The sequence below is a fragment of the Stegodyphus dumicola genome, chromosome 1, assembly GCF_044657685.1.
Source record: "Stegodyphus dumicola isolate Sdum_Otavi_A_Nest chromosome 1, ASM4465768v1".
NCBI lineage: Eukaryota > Metazoa > Arthropoda > Arachnida > Araneae > Eresidae > Stegodyphus > Stegodyphus dumicola.
In genome coordinates, this window is record NC_140768.1 from 6,167,646 (window position 1) to 6,187,759 (window position 20,114).

Sequence of the window (20,114 nt, forward strand, 5' to 3'; positions counted from 1 at the left end):
GTTCGAAAGTGTTACTGACGGTTCTAGGCGGTCAGTGGATACGACCTCGAAAGCGCTATGACCACCTTAAAGTGGCCGTGCAGATGTCTTACCCCCCTTTATTTTTGGAACCCTGGAGATCTCAAAACTACAGCTCTCAGTAGGAGTCTAAGAGGGTTGCTCTTCTTCGTTTTAGATCGCTACACTTTATCGCCAAGAAAGTGTTTAGACATACGACAAACTGATGCAAACATTCTTCACTAAATAAATAAACAGCATGTAAAAATTTTCCAATACTATTTTTAAACAGATAACATTTTCATAAAATATCCTTTAGATTTCAAACTAAATTTTCAGAAATATCCAAAATCCTTGTGAATTCAATCCTTGTGAATCTTGAAATAACATTTTAAAATATTTGCATTATTTAAATAAATTTACTTATGATTATGTATATGCATAAAACCGGGAAGTTAAAAAGTTTCAATTAATTTGAGCAAACCGAATAGTACTACATTCAATTAATCTGAATGAAGAATAACATTACTTAAGCAATAAGTCAGATCAAATTTAGAAAATCAATAGTCTATTTTAATAAGTTATAATAAGCGTATTCTTGATACGGGTTTATAAAACACAAACTAATTTAATAGTAAATATAATAATGGCGAATTAATTTTCTTTTTGGAACAATACTCGTCGCTTATACTGGTTTGCTGAAGTTTTGTTCTAATGCATTTAAATAATCCAATGTTTTTAATGTACATTGATATGAATGTGATTTTCATTTGATAAAATTTTACTAAGTTTGATTTTCTTCTGTGTTCATGCTTTACATAATATATATTACTTTGCTTAACACAATGTAACTACAGCAATGAAGAGTTGAGTAAAAATTTCCAGATTTTGTTTCATAAATTATTAAAATAACCTACAGCGTAACATCTGAATTTTCAAAATGTAACCCGCAACTTAGAACTCTTAGAAGAGTTACAAATTTGAATTTAGAAAAAAAAAAAAAAAAAAAAAAAAGCAGTCTTTAAATAATAAAAACAAACTACTAATAAGAAAAGAAGCAGAAAGTTTTTTTTATGTTTGTTTAGTTTATTTTATTGTTTTTGGATATATATTGTTGGCGAATGGTGAAGTTGTCGCTGGCAAATGACACATAATAAAGAAGAATGATCTATATTATTTATTATTAAAAATGCACATAAATTTCCTCTAAAATAGTATCAGCCTTAGACTGAATGTTGTGTAGACAGCTGCAATTTTAACTTGATTAACATATCAAATACAGTTTCCTTTTAAATAACTTCATCAGCAATCTGTAGAACCTTTTCAAATCATTAGATGAATTTGAATAAAACTTGGATTAGTCCAATTTTAAAAATATTTAGAATTACCGAAATAATAAAAGCTAACCTTATTTTAATTTCTTTATCTAAGTACTACATTCTTTAGTCAGCAAGAACTGACCATAAAATCTGAGCCTTATGCCCAAGATTCATAGGTCTAAGCAATAAAAAAAGCTTGTCCCGCTAGAGAAAATCGTCACATATTATGAAAAAGATTTCGCAAGAGATCATTATTTTAGACAAAACACGACTTTTTAAATTTAATCTCTTGTATTAGAGATCAAGTATTCTACCATAATTTTATTTTCACATATGCAGATAATCACCATGTCCTTTCATAGCACAAATTAAAGAAATACACATAGCAACTTCAACTATGAACACATGACTTAAGAGAAATTTGTTTTGACATGCTACACGAAGGAAGGACTAAATATTGATTTATTTTACATTCATGTTAAATGACAGTGATTAAAAAAGGATAGCTGCAGATGTGTAAAAAACCTGTACTTGTAACCTTCTGTATTTCTATAGGAAAGCTTAAAATGGTTCACAATAACGGATGGCTTTGATCATTCAGTAAAGTCATCGCAGGTACATTCAGTTCGCAGTTTTGAAGAACTGCAGAAGTTCAGATTTGTCGCAAAAGCGTAATTACACCCCTCGGGGACTGATTTACTTACGGAACGGGAAAACAAGTATTTAAACATAAGCATACAAAAGACGTACCTTTTCTCACAACATAAATGGCAGATGTGAAAATTTGAACACATGCTTTCAATCAGTTGCTTCCTCCTAACAAAGGTTCCCAGCAAAGTCTTGTACTGTTTTAAATATACTGTGTTCATTACTTTTAATTTGAAACAATATTAAGTTGTAATTACTGGTTAAAATGGCTTAAAATAAATTGATACATTAAACGAAAGTTTGTAAAAATGAAAACTGGATTCACTTCCTTTCACATAATTTCTGACTAGCTCTTCCAAAATATTTTAAAGCTAACTTTACAACATACTAGAAAAGTCTACATTTTGGGAAACTCATTTGCTGTTTTTAATTAGTAGTTTTAATTGGGGTTGTTATGCAAGAAGGCATTTAATTGTTGTTGCTGTGTTAGAGTGCTTATTCCATTGTATAATTTAAGTACTGTAAGGCAGCAATAACGCAAATATTGCTTTATTTGTTAATACTATAATGCATACAGAAATTTAAAAGAAGAAAAAATAATAATTTTCACCATTATAATATGTCCTTAAAGGGTTTCTAATGAAAGCATAGATAACTAAGTAGTAACATTAATAACATCACATCAATTATTTTACTAACCGAATATGATAAAAATAATTTCAAATTCAAAATCTGTCCTTTTACTGAGTACTTTTCTCAGAAACAAAAATATCCTCAAAATACATTTCTGAATAACTTCCTGAGAGGAATTAATTGATAATAATAATATATAGAATCCATTAGGTGCTTAAAGCCATGAAACAGGTAAACTTAACAACGCACTCGGCAGGATCACAGTCATGGTCGGTTCGGTTTTTTAAATATGGGAAAGCTATGAAGACTACCTACCTAAGAGGAGGGATGCCTTCATGGAGGATATTCTGAAGAAAGCTAGCGTATTACACATGAGGAAAAACACGAAAACCAACCATGCAGTCAGCCCGTTCACCTGAGATAGAACTCAAACCAGGCCAAACTGTCAGTATTCAGAGATCTTAACTGTTCGGCCATTGATGAGGCCTTAAACACAGTCATGAATCATCAAACTTATTCAGCTGGATGTGCTGTTAATTCCATATATTCTCCTCTCTTCAAGACTGAAATTCGAATCATAGATCTTTCAGTCTACTAGTTGGATCTGCTACTACTTGCACTACCAGAGGACGCAAGGCAATAATGGGTAAGTTTTTATAAATGTACCAGCATGACAGCATTATATGATTTGTTGGTCATCTTAACTTCAAAAATTATATGGAGTGTATTTCCAAATGGATATTTATTATGTTCTATTATTTTTTAACTTGTTGATTCTAAACTGATCGTCGCCTTTTCAATCCAAAAAAATTTCATATTATATCTAGATGCTATATAAATCATTTTATCTACATACACTAAGTTACAAAATTTAACTTTTACATTAGTCCTACAGCAAGAAATTTCAAAATAGAAAGTGTTCTTTGACTGCAAAACAATTGTATGGATATAATAAGTTTCAAAAACTGTATTTACTATTACTTAAGGCTTTAAAATTTTAATATTTACGACAAAGATTTCAGGAGGCGTCTTTATTGAAATAATGGAATACTAATCCTGAATTCTTAAAAAGTCCTCCAACGAAGGCATCCTTCCTTTTAGGCAGATAGTAAAAAAAAAAAAAAAATATTGTACTTATCTTAAATAATTTCGACTGCAAACGTTATATTTGTTACTACGGAAAAAATTTATTTTTTTGTAAAATTCTGAATGCTTGAAATTTTATAACAGAAACAGAGATAACAAGAAGCTAAATAAATATTCATAATTTACTAAACAAAATTTCATAATTTAATTCCAGTTTAAAGTATTAGATTTAAATAATTCTTTAGATTGCATCATAAATTTATTAGTAGTTAGTTATTTATGACACCGTTTTGACTTGCGAGAAATAAAGTATTGTAATCGCGAAATAGGATATATAAACAATATAATCATTGTTAAATAGATTTTTAATAACAATATTTTGGAAAAAATAAATGATTAATGTACACTTCTACGTCGTACTTCCTAAGAAGCTTGTTTGTTTTAATTGAAAACGATGAAACATTCTTGAATAATCTGACTAAGAAGTGGAATGCTTTCGTGGAAGATTCTGAAAGGAAACTTGGCTCATAATTGTTTTTCACACAGAGAAATCCTAAAAAGTTCCTATGTAGTTAGGCTGTACGCCATGATTCGAATCCATATCGAAGGATCAGATTTTGTGGTCTTATTCAGTCGGCTATCAGAAGACCCAGTTTCGTAGAAAACTACAAGAATCAAGTCATTAAAGAATTTGCTATTACATTGCATCAGCTAAATAATTTACATGTCACATAGATTTAAAAATTCTAACATAGTCACATTTTCCTAAATAGATATGGGCTAGCCAATGATCGAGCGGTAATAACGTTGAACACTGGTAGTTCGACAGCGATTCAAGTTCTGGCAAACAGGTTGACTGCATGGATGCTTCAGTATAACGTTAATACCAGCCAATTTCTCTTGGGAAGTTCTCCCCGAAGGCATACTTTCATTAGTAAGATAACACTTTCTTGCTTTGCCGTAATCAAACAAACTAACCTAAAACTGTCATATGTTTTGCCGCCTTTTTAAAGGAAGTTTCACATTCAACATCCCTAACAGTAATGAGATAATTTTACTTGTTTGCATATGCCATACTGGCATATTTTACATGTTCAAATATTCAGAAGGATAATTATAACTCTATTTTGGGGGATCATAGAATAGATGGAAACAGATAATAGAATAGATGGAAATAGATGATAGAAATGGACCTTTACGTAGATTTTGTGCAGTTGTTATATTATGTTTTAACTGACTGCTTATAAATATATTTAGATAACATAACTTTAAGAATATCAAATTTATGTATAGAAATATTGCTTTACATGAATTTTAGAATGAATATTACAAAAAATATTTTTCAGGAAGACAATTTAAAGCGGAAATTATTGTACGATATTCATTTTAAAACAATACTTTTCTTCTTAGTTATATAAGGGTATTTTCTCTCTCCTTTCTGCATGCCTTCTTGGTGTAATGTAGCGCATTTGGCATATATTCGAGAGGTTCGAGTCCCGGCTAGGGCTTTGCTCATTTTTCATGTGTCTCCTCCACAAATAACCTAATGTTCTATGGTAGTGTCCGAGCTAAAAAAAGGGGGGGGGATGGATGATGATTCTTTACCACCAGAATTTGCAATTGGGTTTCCTAATCTCCAGTCGGCCTTTAAAAGGCAGAGTATATAAGGTATTTTCTAACTTCTCACTGCATCCTTCGTGGTGTAATGGTAGCACCCTCAGCGCATATTCGAGAGCTCCAGGTTCGAATCCCAGCAAGGGCATTGCTCATTTTTCACGTCCTTAGCATCACAAAAACCTAATCACTCTATAAATTGTCTTTCTGAAAACAATATCTTGTTTCATATGTAATATTTTACAAAAGGGATTTAAAGAAACTTTAATCACTTATTCTTTAAATTTTGCTTTAAAAAAAGTGTATTTAACGTGTTTCTCTTCATGGTGTGCTATTTAAATTATTTCTTCTCTCTCTTGTAAAATATTTACAAACAAATAAAGCTCATATATTTGAGATCGTTTGATATTCAAACCATATATTTATTTTGAAACATCTTAAAAAATCTGATGCGGATACCACATGACTTCTTTGTACGCCAAATAAATTAAACACAATTTTTGCTAAACTTCATTTAAACCTATTTCGTTTGAAAATGAGGTACGAGCTTCCATTTCAAACTGCCGATTGCGATAAAAAAGGGAGGTGCACAATTAGATGTTATACCAATCCCATACAGAAACTTTCAACATTCTACGGTTAACCATTTTTGAATTATGCGATATACATGCATACATATATACGGACATACAGTCGTGCTAAAACTAGTCATAAGTCCCAAATATAAAATTTCAACATTTTACGTTGAAGTTAAGCGACATAGTACGTGTAAACATCATGATGGAACTAGTCAAAATGGAAATTTCCTTTGAAATATGAAAAATTGAAATCTTTTGCAATTACAATACTTTATTTATTTCTCACAAGTCAAAACAGTGTCATAAATAACTAACTATATTTGAAAATTAAATATAAACATAAAATAAAATAAGCTGCGAATAATTTGTATTCGAAAAATTGGAACACGAGAGATAAAAATTCTCACAAATTCTCTTTGCATATTAAAAAGAATTTTCTCAGAAAATAACAATAAAAAAATGTTAGATTAATTTTTCACTATTATCGAAGCAATTCCTTAAAGAAACTGGAATTTTAAAGCATTTTACGTAGTTTCTCTTACTGATGTATATTGACTAACTTTCTGTATTCGGCACATATCGTGATTATGGTACGAGTAATATACAGCATATGTGTTAGTATGCAAATTATAAAGTAGCCAAATAGGAGATAAAATACCATTTTAGCAACCAGTCCTGTGACGAAGATACCATAGGCAGAAAAACTAATTTCACTCGCTAAATTCAAGGGACGGGGGAATTAGCTTAATTATATTCACATGGTAAGGGGGGCCCGCTTTTAAGTAATTAGAGTAAAAATACTTGCCATTTTTGCGACAGACCTGGTAAGTACACACGATTATTTTTTATGCCGTTTCCTGAAAAAGCAATAATGCTCGGGGGGTTAAGACTATTTCAAAGTTTTAATTTTCAAATTCCTACAGGTCTTATTACATTTAAACTGATGATCTAAAATCCAGAAAGTTTTGAAGATTCCATACAATATAAGCAATAGAATCACTCATTCAAGAAGAAATCATTCATATTTGACATAAACTCAACATGGCAGCACTTAAAAATTTTAAATTTAGATCTTAATAAATTGATTACTAACCAAATAGCGCGACATAATTTTTTATATAGTTTGATAAAAGTGTAACATCTGGCAATTTAGAAAATTCTTTTCATTAAAGCATCATGTTATAAAGTTACAAATTACATTTTGCAACTTGCTATTGCAATTTGTTTATACAAATATTTTAAAGTTGTGTAAAGAGAAGTTATTAAATTATTAATTAAGAAACAAATAATTGATTGCTACAGATGAAATATTACATATTTTAGTTCAGTATTTAAATATTTAAAATACAGTACAATCCTGACTAACCAGCCTTCAATTAATTGAAGTAACCAGAATTTTCTAGAATTTTAGAAAAATGTTTTCCTCCCAAAATTTAGTAAATGAGAGATTTGTAAAAGAACTCGTAATATTATTAAAATTGTTACCAAATAGTGCGATTTTTCTGCCAATTATGGATAAGTATGACAGCACAGCACAATCATAAGAAGTTTATTTTTGGTTTAGCATAAATTTGATTAATTCCCAATAAGACAGTGTAAGTTTTGCAAAGAAGACCCTAAATTCTATTTTTTCCTTGAATTTTGGAAAAAAAAATATTAATATTCTAGACTTCATGAAAGGATTGTGAAAGTTTCGAAATCCAGGCATAAAAAAGTGAAATCATATGACTTTGAAAATGGATAAATGATGGCAATGTAATGTGAAAAATTATGACAAGTGATTAAAGTTTTTTATATAACTCCAAGTTGTATCTTTTTATTATCTCACTAAATAAAGAATGATTTACTTGTTTGTACTGCTATTGGAATGATTTGTGACATTGCTGCCAACTTTGATGTTTGGCAGGATTTTTTATTTGAAATAAGACTTTTTATGATTGAAATGCACTTTTTGGCTAATCTTTGGAATATGGTAACAGGTAGTTTGGCGACATTTTGGTAAGGCGATAAAGGTTACTAGCTAGGACTTTAGCAGTGTACATGGATAAAGTCAAGAGTGTACGCAATGCCTCTTTTGTGCAATTCTGAGATGTTTTTTTAAGTGAAAATAGGTCAATGTGTACATGGATGATACCGTGCAATTCTTAAAGACGTGGCAAGCAATGGGCGATTCTGCACTTTCTCCCAATTTCGCACCTAATCTTCATCATGATTAAGCACTTTTGTTCCATAAAAGTTCTAGCATAAGCGTAATTCGGCTAGCAGATTGTTAGAAAAAAATGTTGATTAAAAAAAAGATGCCTTTTCTTCGTGAAAACAAAATGGCGTCCAAAAACAAACTAGCAAGTTGCTGTAGCAGGGTTGGTCGCCAAATTTTCGCCAAAAATCACCAAGTTACCATAATCCAAAGATTAACCCACTCTTTTTAACCCTGCAAGCATTACGGGTTTAGCACTCAAATTTCAAAGTTCTTCAAAATGTCATGAATAAATTGCATTTTCTTCATTATAATTAAAAAAACAACTCTCATTTTATACCTTGATTCCTTTCCTTCTTACAACCAACCCAAAATAGGATACATTAAATGCTGAAAAAAGACAGCTTTCTAGATGGATTTTTTCCGTTCGTAATGCTGAGAGGGTTAAAAAAAATATTGTTTAAATTTAAATGTAGGCTTTCAGCATTCAAATTTGTAATAAATAAGATGATTATTTTATAATTTTGGAGCAGAAATTTTCTCAGTGATTTGGCTTCTCTAATTTGAATACCATCTCCTATACACTCAAGTATCCAGAATTTTCATAAATCCAAAATTCAGCATTTCCTAAGCTTTCTAGATAGATAAGCTTCTACTATGCAATATGAGATTAATATAATAAAAACTGTTCTATTTTCATTATGCAGAAATTTTCAAAAATGTGTTTAAAAGTAGGAATATGTAATGAGACAAAAATACATTCCAATTTTAGAAACAAAATGCTTACTAAAAATTGTATATATTTCCACAATAAAGTCCATAAAATAAAACATTAATAATTCAGTAACACTTACTTTTGATGTATTTTATTCAAGCCTAAACCAGACTCTTTAAATGAGGAATCCACATGTGAAATTGCATAATTTTTCCCCTCTGGTTGAAGATGTGATTCCCTTTGTTTGAAGTGTGAATTTTTTCCCTCTGTTTGAAACTGTGCAAAGTTTGAACTTCTACCCCTGTTAAAATTAGTATTCATTTTCAAAGACATATTTCGGACTCCTGCAGAATTTTTATGAAATTGTTCCCCCATCTTTGATCACTTCTCAATTCTTCAATCTATAAGAAAATTAAACACTTAAATTTCTTCCAAAATTTCAGTTTCACATAATAAAAAAATTATAACTTAAATTAAATATAATACAACTATATGATTTTAACACAAAAAGCACGGTAAAACTGCAGATAATATTAATTCAAAACAAAATAGTGCTTCACTTAAAATACTATTCTTGTGTTTAACTTCAGTCAGATTCTGAGAGCTTGCCTGCTACCTAGAAATACAACTAAAAAAATAATTTAAGTATTTTACCTCCTTATTTTTTTCCCTCTAGTTAAAATTTTTATTACCTGTAAAAAAGGGCAATTAAGAGTGAATCACAAAAAAGTTATGTAGATATTGATTAAAACTATTTCAAATTTTTAATTTTTTAATTCCTACAGGTCTTATTACATTTAAACTGATGATCTAAAATCCAGAAAGTTCTGAAGATTCCATACAATAGAATCACTTATTCAAGAAAAATATTTCATATTTGATGTAGAGTCAACATTACAGCACTTAAATTTTAAATTTAGATCGTAATAAATTTGTTACTAACCAAATAGGGTGACATAGTTTTTTATATAGTTTGACAAAAGTGTAACATTTGGCAATTTAGCAAATTCTTTTGATTAAATCATCATGTTATAAAGTTGCAAATTACATTTTGCAACTTTACAACATGATATCAGTGGCTCCGTTTAGCAAAGTTTGGCGATTTCTTACAGAAAATGAATTACTTATAAATCGGCAATGATTTACATAATAATGTATGCATGTAATAAAATGTTTTCATTTAGTACTTGCATTTTAATTAAGTAGTATTTATCTGGAAAGATCAATCAATAAATCTACCTACATACAGGCATTTTCTTTTTTTGTTAGGGTAACAATTTTGTGGCAATAAATTTAGGAACAGTTTAAAAGTTGCATATTTTAGCAATTTTGCAGCAAAGTACTGTATTGCTGCAGAAATTTTACTGCAATTTCTCCCATTGCAAGCAAATTTCACTAGTGCACAAAGGAACACACACAAAAATGGTGACATTGCTTATGAAAACTGAGGAATTAATTATATGCATTGTGACAAATTTTCACACATTCTCTAAATTTGGCATCATTTACTAAAGCAGTTGTACTAAAACAAAAGTATAAAATTTAAAAATTGTTTAAATTATTTTAACCAAGAGGAAAAGAATAGAATTACTTTATGAAGCTCCCCCTCCTATTAAAAAAAAGAAAGAAAGAAATTAAGCATTTAAAATAAATCACAGATCTAAAATACAAAGAACATGTTTTATTTGAATCTGAATAAATTTAAAATCCGCCATGCTTCTCTATGGCTTCCACGCTTACAAACATCCTCAATAAGTAAGATTTAGAAATTTTCATAATAGCATCACAACATCACAGAGCTGAATAATTTAAAAAAATGCATTTCATTAAAGCTGAAAACTGAATTACTTTATGATATTAGTATTAAATCCTTCACACTATATCAGTACATATTTCACACTTCACGAATAACATTTTCACTCTTTCTTTCAAAACCCTCACACTCAGTTACGCTTCACATAATTATACAAATGTTTCATTTTGTCACTCGCGCCGTAGCTTCCGTTAACTAGTTTGGTAGAGACAAATTAATTCGATGGTCCATAAGCATTAGATAGATTTAATTGACAGACAGACAAAGCAGATAGTTAACACTAGCTAAGTCTTTTTGCCCTCAGGACGAAATTTTAAGCTTAAGTGCAGAGGATAGATATATAGAAAGAGAGCAATTTTGTTTCAGAGGAAAATATTTTGTAGCATTTGATACGAAATTGTTATAATCAGGTAAAAAATGTGAGTTGAAAAGAAAAAAAAATGGGGTCCAGGCTATATTAAAATTATAATAATTATGGGCTTAAGTAAGACAGAGAAGATGAAAGAGAAGAGTGAAGAAACCTAACCACGAATGTGTCAAATGCTGGAGAAATTCCTGTGTCTTATCCCATAATAAGGCTCTAATGTGCTGTTGTAAATATATAGCATGTTCAATGAGGTGTTAAATATACTAACCTAATCTAAATGAAATAGAGTTAAGAAAAAGGGAAGGGCAGGATGCTCCGTTCCAATAACAGAGCACGGTAATTCTTTGGAGAATAGCCTTGTCGTCAAAAAAGGGAGAAACAGCTTATTATGGTAGACTAGGCTATGGTTATCATCCGATGACCTACTCCCTCTAGGGAGACAGCCAACCGTGATCCTTTTCCCCTGCTAAGGGATTGTCCGTAGCTGCAGATCAGGGTTCGTATTCGGAAAACGTCTTTGCGTTTGCTATTTGCTTATCAACATAATATTGCAAAGAGTATTAAATTAAAAATAGTACAGTATAATTATTGATAATTTAAGTAAAAATAAGTGTCTTGCACCTGTAAATATTTATTTAATGTATTAGAACAACTTTCACTTCATTATCTCACCGAGTCTGGTGGTGCCATCTGGTGGTCATCTGGTGGCTACACTATGCAGGAAGCAGTTTATTCTCAGTTTCAAAGATGGCATGCCTGCTAGTGTGAAATCAAGGCGATTGTAAACAAGCGCCTGGCCCCAGCCACCACCCCTGTTCTTATTGGTTGCCGTTTATGACGTCAGGCTGAAAAGATTCCATTATCTGTTTCGTTTGAGTTATGTCAAGGGGAACTTATAACTACTTTGGATTTGTTTATGTCCTGTGTTAATGTGAATTTGTACAATGTAACAGAATATTTGCAATTAAAACGAACCTAACAGTATAAGAAAATATGTCGGCACTTTTTATATAAATTGTTAAATCATGTTAATGGAATAGATAAAACTTTATAATGCGTAAATATCGTTTGGCTAAGTAATCTGTATTCAATGCAATTCATAGCGCTTTACTGATATTTAAGAAATATATTGTATAATTTCATATAGCAGGAGCCCATTAACAAGATTTGCTTCGTCAGCAATGTCAACTCTTACTGTGTAAATAATGTCTGCCGCAGTTTTCATGAATTAGCGGTTTATTTTGCAGAACAGTGTTTTTAAAAGTGATATAAATGTAAAAGCTAGTTATTGCTTGTTTGTTAACAAAATAACCTTCCTTTTATTTATTGTTTGGTATCAAAATTGTTCGTATCAGATTAATTTTTAACTTTCTAATTCTAGGCATTCATTTCTCTTATTTATGGTTAAAAATAAGGTAAAGTGATAAGATATTTTTAAAGCACTAATAATAGCGTTTATTTGACTTTGTCAATTGGAGTTATCATGCTGTTTTTTTATGCATTATTGTTTTGTTTCTTAACTTTTATATCTTATAAAAAGTGTTTATTGTCAAATGACTTCGATATTCATCTAATGACTAAACGGTTATCGACTGCACATCGATTTGCACCTTTTTTCTAAATATATTGTTAATATCAATATATTTCTTAAGCTGCTTTTTATTTTTGTAATTTTTCGCAAATATGGCAAATTATTCTATCATCGCCCATCGCTTTGCCTGTTTCAGCGCTAAAATGACCTCGGGTTCAAGCTTTTGGCGCACAATAATGCCGCGGAGAATTCTTTTCGTCACTGTATGACATCAGAAGTCGTGTCCAATAAGAGCTTGGGGTGGTGGCTGGGGCCAGGCGCTTGTCGATTGTAATGAATAAGTTGAATTAATAGTATAAGTTGAAATTGTAGAAAACAGTAATAAATTATAAAGTAATGATTAATTGCAAAGTAAAAAATACTGTTTGATTGTAAATATTGCAAATTAATTTTTAAAGTGTTTTTATAATTTTTAATAAATTTTAATAAAGTAATGATTAATTGTAAAGTAAAAAATACTGTTTGATTGAAATTAATTTTTAAAGTGTTTTTATAATTTTTCTAATTGTTTTAAGTTTCTAATTTTTCACTCTGTGTTTTTTAACTGCAGTTCAACTGTAACTTTGAACTCGAGCGAGTCTGTCTACAAGACATCTGTCTACTTTGTCTGTCTGAGTTGCGAACCATGTGTTGGACTGTGCGTGTGGAGTATGTGTTAATAAAACTCTTGCGTTATTTAATTTAGTTTTTTCTGATTTATTTTTACTGTATCAGGATCATTATCAATACTGATTTAACGAGTGAAATAATTCATCTCCAGACATGGAGAAAATTGTTATTCTGGGACATTTGATATCACCTGGACATTGATAACCGGGACAAATGCTTTATTTTCTGTGTTCATTTACTTTGTTATGCTTCCCTGTACTCATCGATGTTCAAACACAGTTTATTCTATAGCTTTTTAGCATTTGTTTATATCCTGAACATTTGTTTCTTATCAGAGAAAAAAAAACGAAACCAAAAAAAAAAAAAAAAAAAAAAAAAAACCCTCTCTAATCAGGAATGGACTTTGAAAACTCTTTAAGTGTGCTTGAGATAATTGAAAGCGCTGACAAAGCCAAAGGGGGGGGGGGAACAGTTGTCCACTTTGACAACAATTTAAAATCTAGTTAGGAAGCTATAACTTTAAGCTAAGACAGGAAAGTAAAAAAAAAATAATAATGTTAGTAAAATAAAAAGGTTGGAGTCCAAACATGGAATACAAGGTGAAATACTTCTGCCATGAGATACAATAACAGCAAAGAAAGACTAAATCGCAGAATAGGCTGCATCAGTCGATGCGGTGTTTACTTGTCTTAGGCTTGGACATGCCTTTTTATGACGTAATATTGGTTACGCTACCAAACGATTGAAATTATTGAATGCATGATTTAAAATTATAACCGTAACTTCTGAAAATACAGAAAAGAATTCTTTTACTTAAACAATGTTTTGATTATTGATGAGTGTGTCTGATTCTGTGCTTACTGCAGAATGGATGAGTATCTGAATCTGGATTTTTTCTATCAGTTGGAGCGAAGAGGTAAAAATAGCGTGATTGAGTGGTGTATGGAGAAACGTTTGATTGCAAGATCGTAAAAATGCCCAATTTGTGAAACTGATAGGAAACTAGTAGAGCGAAAGGTGCTACTTTGGTAGACGGTTGCACGGATTTTGGCGAATTTTTTTTTCGCGAACGATAGCACTTATGGTAAACCCATTGCTGGATAAGTTATGGTGCTACTTTGGTAGACGGTTGCATGGATTTTGGCGAGTTTTTGGCAATTTTTCTTTTGGCGAGTAATACGACTTATGGTAAACCCATTGCTGGATAAGTTATTTATGGTAACCGATACTTTGTTGACATTTTATTTAAAAAATAATGCGTGTTATTATGCATAAATTCCGTGTTTTAAATATTATTTATGGCTTCTAAATATTAAAAATCAATTTAATTTTGCATTTTTAGTTGAAATAAAAATTTTATTCTTTATCATATTTTATGAAATTTTATGCTGTGGATGATGTAATCAGTGACGTCACCTTACTTTAAAAGTAATTGGTTTTAATATCTATAAATTTAATCTAATGTTTTAAACATTAGTTATGGTTGTTAAATATTAAAATACAATTTAATTTTGCATTTCTTTTTTAAAATGATTTTATTATGTATGATTATTTAAATAATTTTAATTCTAGGCGTGATGTAATCAGCTCTCTGATTGGTTTTAGAATATTTGTGCATTAATGAGCTGTAATCAGCTCCCTGATAGGTTGCTGAAAATTTGTGCATTACCGCGCCATTTTAAAATTTAATTCATATCTTCGAATTCCTTCAAAAATGTCTCCTTCAAAGATGAATGTTGTTTTTGATAAGTACCAAGAATTTTTGGTTTCGGAATCAAAAAATTGTCCTTTGAGACCTTATTTTTTCCAGCCTGGCTTTCCTAATCAAAGATTTATTTATAAATTCTTACAAGGGTCAGAGGAAATTTATTTTAAATTTTTGAAGGAAACGTCGCTAATTGTTTCTTCAATGAAGTGCGAAAATGTAGATCACAGATAAAGACCGTTAGAAGAGCCGATTCTGAGACGGCCGTATATGATATCGTGGCCATGTTGGAAGAAATAACCGCTGTAACGGTAAGAAAATTATTAGACATTCCTCCTTTTTTACCGACAATAAACTAATTGCTGTCATTTTAGCTCTAGTGTACGAAGCGTTCTTATTTACTTATTTTAAAGTATTTAATTTAAGTAATATTTTAATTCTTTTAAACGTTGGTATGATGGTTTTTAATTCGATATTCAATTTACGTAATATTTTAATCCAATTAAACGTTTGCGCAATGTTTTTATAGTGGTATTTTTATTCTATTTCTATGCTATATGAAAGTAATAATTTAACCTTTCTTTAGTATTTTATACTCGTAGTAAATGTATTTATTTTATATAATATATATATATATTATATTCTATATAACGTATTTTAAAGTATTTAAATTTAATAATATTCTAATTCTTTTAAATGTTGGATGATGTTTTTTATTTCGATATTCAATTTCAGTAATACTTTAATCTAATTAAACGTTGGCACAAGTTTTTATAGCGGTGTTTTTATTCTCTTCTTTGCTATATGAAAGTAATAATAACCTTACTTTAGTATTTTATACTCATAGTAAATGTATTTATTTACACTTGCCTGCCATCTTAAAAAACGACATTTTCAACAAAAAAATTAATCCATTATTTCTAACGATATTTATTTATTTATTTTTTTTAAGTTTCGAATACTTTACTATGCGTAAAAACAGCGTTTTTCAAAATGGCTGACGTTTCTAGAAATCGCGCCAACAATTGCGCCAACGTAAATCGCCAAAAATCCGTGCAACCGTTTACCAAAGTCAAGGAGGTTAGAATACATGGAGATGCCCTGCGCGCAGTCCAAGTGAAGCCAAAAAGTGGGGGAAAGCATGCCCTTAGTAGTCGTGGCTTTAGAAAGATTGACGAGCTCTTCAGCCAATGAGGCAGAACCTAGCCACACCCAGTTTCGTAAATTAAAGACCGTGGATTCTTCGCGCGCTTTTTCCTTCACTTTTTCCCGCCATTTCATTTTATTTCTACATTTTCTATCATCTTGTAGACGGCTGCAATATTGTTCCGAGAAGCAATTTTTATTCCTGCCAAAATGGTAAATTCCTGCGTCGCTTTCGGCTGTACAAATAGAAGAATAGCAGGATCCGGTATTACATTTCACAGGTAAATATTCTTTTAACATATATACTATCATTTATTTAATTATACTTTGATCAAAGTTAGATAAAAATTTGCTGTGCATGTTTAAAACATCCAAGGAAACGGCTGCAAGTGCTGATAATTGTATCAATTCTAATGATTATCAGGATATGCAGAGGGAAAATACAGTACAAAGGGACTGATTCCATTAAAATGAGTTAAATGAAAAATACATTATGTAATTACATGCTGTCATTAATGAATGCTAGCAATAAAGGTATTGTGAAAATAAATAAATAAATACTCAAACCATTAATTGATTATATTTTAGTTATTCTAAATATATACAGGTATAATTCTCAATTTTCCATGTTAGAAATACTACTTACGTTTTGAAAAATATTAAATTGCATGAACAATGATAAAAAATAATATTTAAATTCTGCATTGTTATTTTTAAAACTCCCACAAATTTCACCCCAAATTAAATCCTGTTATTAAATATTTACTTGAACAGAAAATAAAATTAAATACATAAAATATGACTTGTAATGTAATATGATCACACCTTTAAAATAACGCGTTTTCTTTTCCACGATGAGCTGACCACTCCCCCTTCCCTTGTTTACGTACCGTTTTGATTTTACAACTCAGTTAATTACGAGTATAATACTCAAACCATTAATTGAAGAAAAATCTGAGAATTATAGATGTTTCTTCGCGCACGTCACACCGAGAAAATACTCAAACTCTTTTCTGACGGCTTTTCAAACGCACATTTCAATTATTCTACTTATTTATGCATGTTAAAAAAACATTCTTTTATATGGAAATGAAATCCGAAATGTAGACATTATTTCAATGTAACCATTCAGTACCTTATAACCCTCTCACGTCTTCACATAAGAAATCAGAAAACACACTCAAAACTTCAAACAAGCTGACGTTTAACCTCACTTCACATAGTAAGGGAAGCGTTTTCTTGCCCTCACGAGGCGTGGCTTATTTGCTTCCCCCGGCTTCACTCTCCTCGTATTGCGACAGCAGAGACGCCATCTCCATGTATTCTAACCTCCTTGACCAAAGTAGCACCTAAGTTATTTATGGTAAGCGATACTTTGTTGTCATTTTATTTAAAAAATATCGCGTTTTATTATGCATAAATTCCGTGTTTTAAATATTATTTATGGCTTCTAAATATTAAAAATAAATTTAATTTTGCATATTCATTTGATAAAAAAATTTTATTGTTTATTACATTTTATATAATTTTATGTTGTGGATGATGTAATCAATGACGTCACCTTGCTTTAATCTAGTGTTTTAAACATTATTTATGGCTGTTAAATATTAAAATACAATTTAATTTTGCAGTTTCTTTGAAAAATGATTTTATTATGTATGATTATTTAAATAATTTTAATTCTAGGCGTGTTGTAATCAGCTCCTTGATTGGTTACAGAATATTTGTGCATTAACGAGCTGTAATCTGCTTCCTGATTGGTTACTAAATATTTGTGCATTACCGCGCCATTTTAAAATTTTATTATTCATCTCTTCGAATTCCTTAGATTTCATAGGAAACGGATATGTCCCTTTCAAAGATTAATGTTGTTATTGGTAAGTACCAAGAATTATTGGTATCGGAATAAAAAAAAAATTGTCCTTTGAGACCTTATTTTGGCCAACCTGGATTTCCTAATCAAAGATTTATTTATAAGTTGCTACAAGGGTCAGAGGAAATTGATTTTAAATTCTTGGAGGAAACCTCGCTAATTGCTTCTTCAATGAAGTGCCAGAAATGTGGATCCCAGATGTGAAGATCGTTAGAAAAGCCGATTTTGAGAACGGCCGTATATGGTATTGTGGTCACGGTGGAAGAAATAACCGCTGTAACGGTAAACAAAATTTAGACATTACTCCATTTTTACCGGCAATAAACTAATTGCTGTCATTTTAGCTCTAGTGTAGGAAGCGTTCTTACTTACTTAAAGTATTTGAATTTAAGTAATATTTTTATTCCTTTAAACGTTGGTATGATGGTTTTTAATTTGATATTCAATTTACGAAATATTTTAATCCAATTAAACGTTGGCGCAATGTTTTTATAGCGGTGTTTTTATTCTATTTCTGTGCTGTATGAAAGTAATAATTCAATCTTACTTTAGTATTTTATACTCGTAGTAAATGTATTTATTTACATTTGCCTGCCATCTTAAAAAACAACGTTTTCAACAAAAAAAAAAAAAAAAAAAACTAATCCATTATTTTTAACGATATTTATATTTTTAAAGTTTCGAATATTTTACTATGCATAAAATAATGTAAAATCAGCGTTTTTCAAGATGGTTGACGATTGTAAAAACCGCGCCAACAATTGCGCCAAAGTCAATCGCCAAAAATCCGTGCAACCGTCTACCAAAGTAGCACCGAGCGAAAGAACTGTGTAGATGAGTTTAAGTGGATGTGTAGAATTACTGGAGGCGAATGTAAGCATCGAATTACAAGGTCTGTTCGAAAGCACTCGTGGTTTGCGAAGAGGCATTGGTAAAATTGAGCATGTGCGGTGTTTTGCGAGTTACCTATGTATATGTGGTTGGGTAAGTGCAGGAATGATATTATACGATCAGAATTACGTATTGCTACGTGGTTGGGTAAGTGAGTAGGCGCTCAATCCCGGAACGAATTCTATTGTTTGCTAGAAGAGTCCAAGATTTGTAGGTATGGTACGTGAAAGTAGGGATGAGCTAAAAGGAGAAAGGAAAAGGGATTTTTGAGTATAGGGAATTTCAGTCGTTCCAGGATTGAGCGCCTACTATGAACGGGCTCCTGCTTTGTGAGGGTAGCTAGCGTTTCGTTAGTAAGTGTATTATCTAATATTCTTATTGATTGTCTGCCTTTTTTTTACAGTTACAATTTTCTACAATACCTTAGGTAAATAAAAACTTTACAGTTACGTATTGTAACTTCATGTAATACTCTGTTACTTTACCGTAATAAGAGTTTTAATAAATATTAAATTTCATTGGAATAAACAAAATTATGTAATTTTTCCAAAACGTTATGCCTTTAAGCAAATTTTAAATAAGCATACAATTTTACATTGCAAACACGTATTTCTCTACGAAATATTTTTTTGTCTCATAAATTGATAAAAATTAATCATTAAACAAATTAAACAAAATGTTCAATAAAACAGGGAGCATAAAAATAAGCAGTGAAACTCCTTCCACGGTTTGGGAATAAGTCAGAGAGCATATCCCTTTTTCCCTGGTACCCACTGAAAGCCATTCCACGATCTAATTATTTCCGTTGGAAACCATTCCGGAACCTTTCCTTTATATTCCTCTCAACTGCGTATATTGAACTCGCCCAGCTAACAATAGCAGACGTTCCGAGATTGACGGTCTAGTGGGTAAGTGCGAGAATGATATTATACGATCAGAATCAAGGAGGTTAGAATAGAAGGAGGGAAGGTTCAACTCAAACGGTGAAGCTTGGCGGCCATGTTACTGTTATCACTGTGACTTGTGCAAGGAAGTCTGTAATTGTAACATTTTTTTCCCCTTTTCTTTTTGACGCATGTCAGCTTATATTGCATATGGATGCACAAATAGATTTTCAAAAAATATTCCTGGGATTATTGTTTACTCGTAAGTATTGATTTTCTTTGTGTGTGTGTGTGTGTGTGTGTAATTTCATAAATATGTTAAAAAATATCACAATGTCATGTTGTTTTCTTTCCAGATGTGAAAAAAAAAAGACTTAATAATAATCGAAACATGTTAAATACATTTTAATGTTTTTGCTTACAGCTGGTATCTTCGTTCCTTAACATA

The 20,114-nt window shown here is 30.7% G+C and overlaps 1 protein-coding gene across 2 annotated transcripts in view; it reads right to left on the reverse strand.

Moving 5' to 3' along the window:
- LOC118203349 (uncharacterized) overlaps window positions 1–10,875 on the reverse strand; it is a 74,324-nt gene extending 63,449 nt beyond the window's left edge. For both annotated transcript variants that reach the window (XR_015040079.1, XM_085812452.1), the window contains exons 1-2: window positions 10,636–10,875; window positions 8,927–9,188 (exon numbers count right to left, since the gene is read on the reverse strand). Coding sequence is in view for 1 of the 2 variants with exons in the window: in XM_085812452.1 (XP_085668578.1) it covers window positions 8,927–9,162 (236 nt within the window). In the remaining variant the exon portion in view is untranslated. The remainder of the gene's footprint in view (window positions 1–8,926; window positions 9,189–10,635) is intronic.
- Between the last annotated feature and the right edge of the window lie 9,239 nt (window positions 10,876–20,114).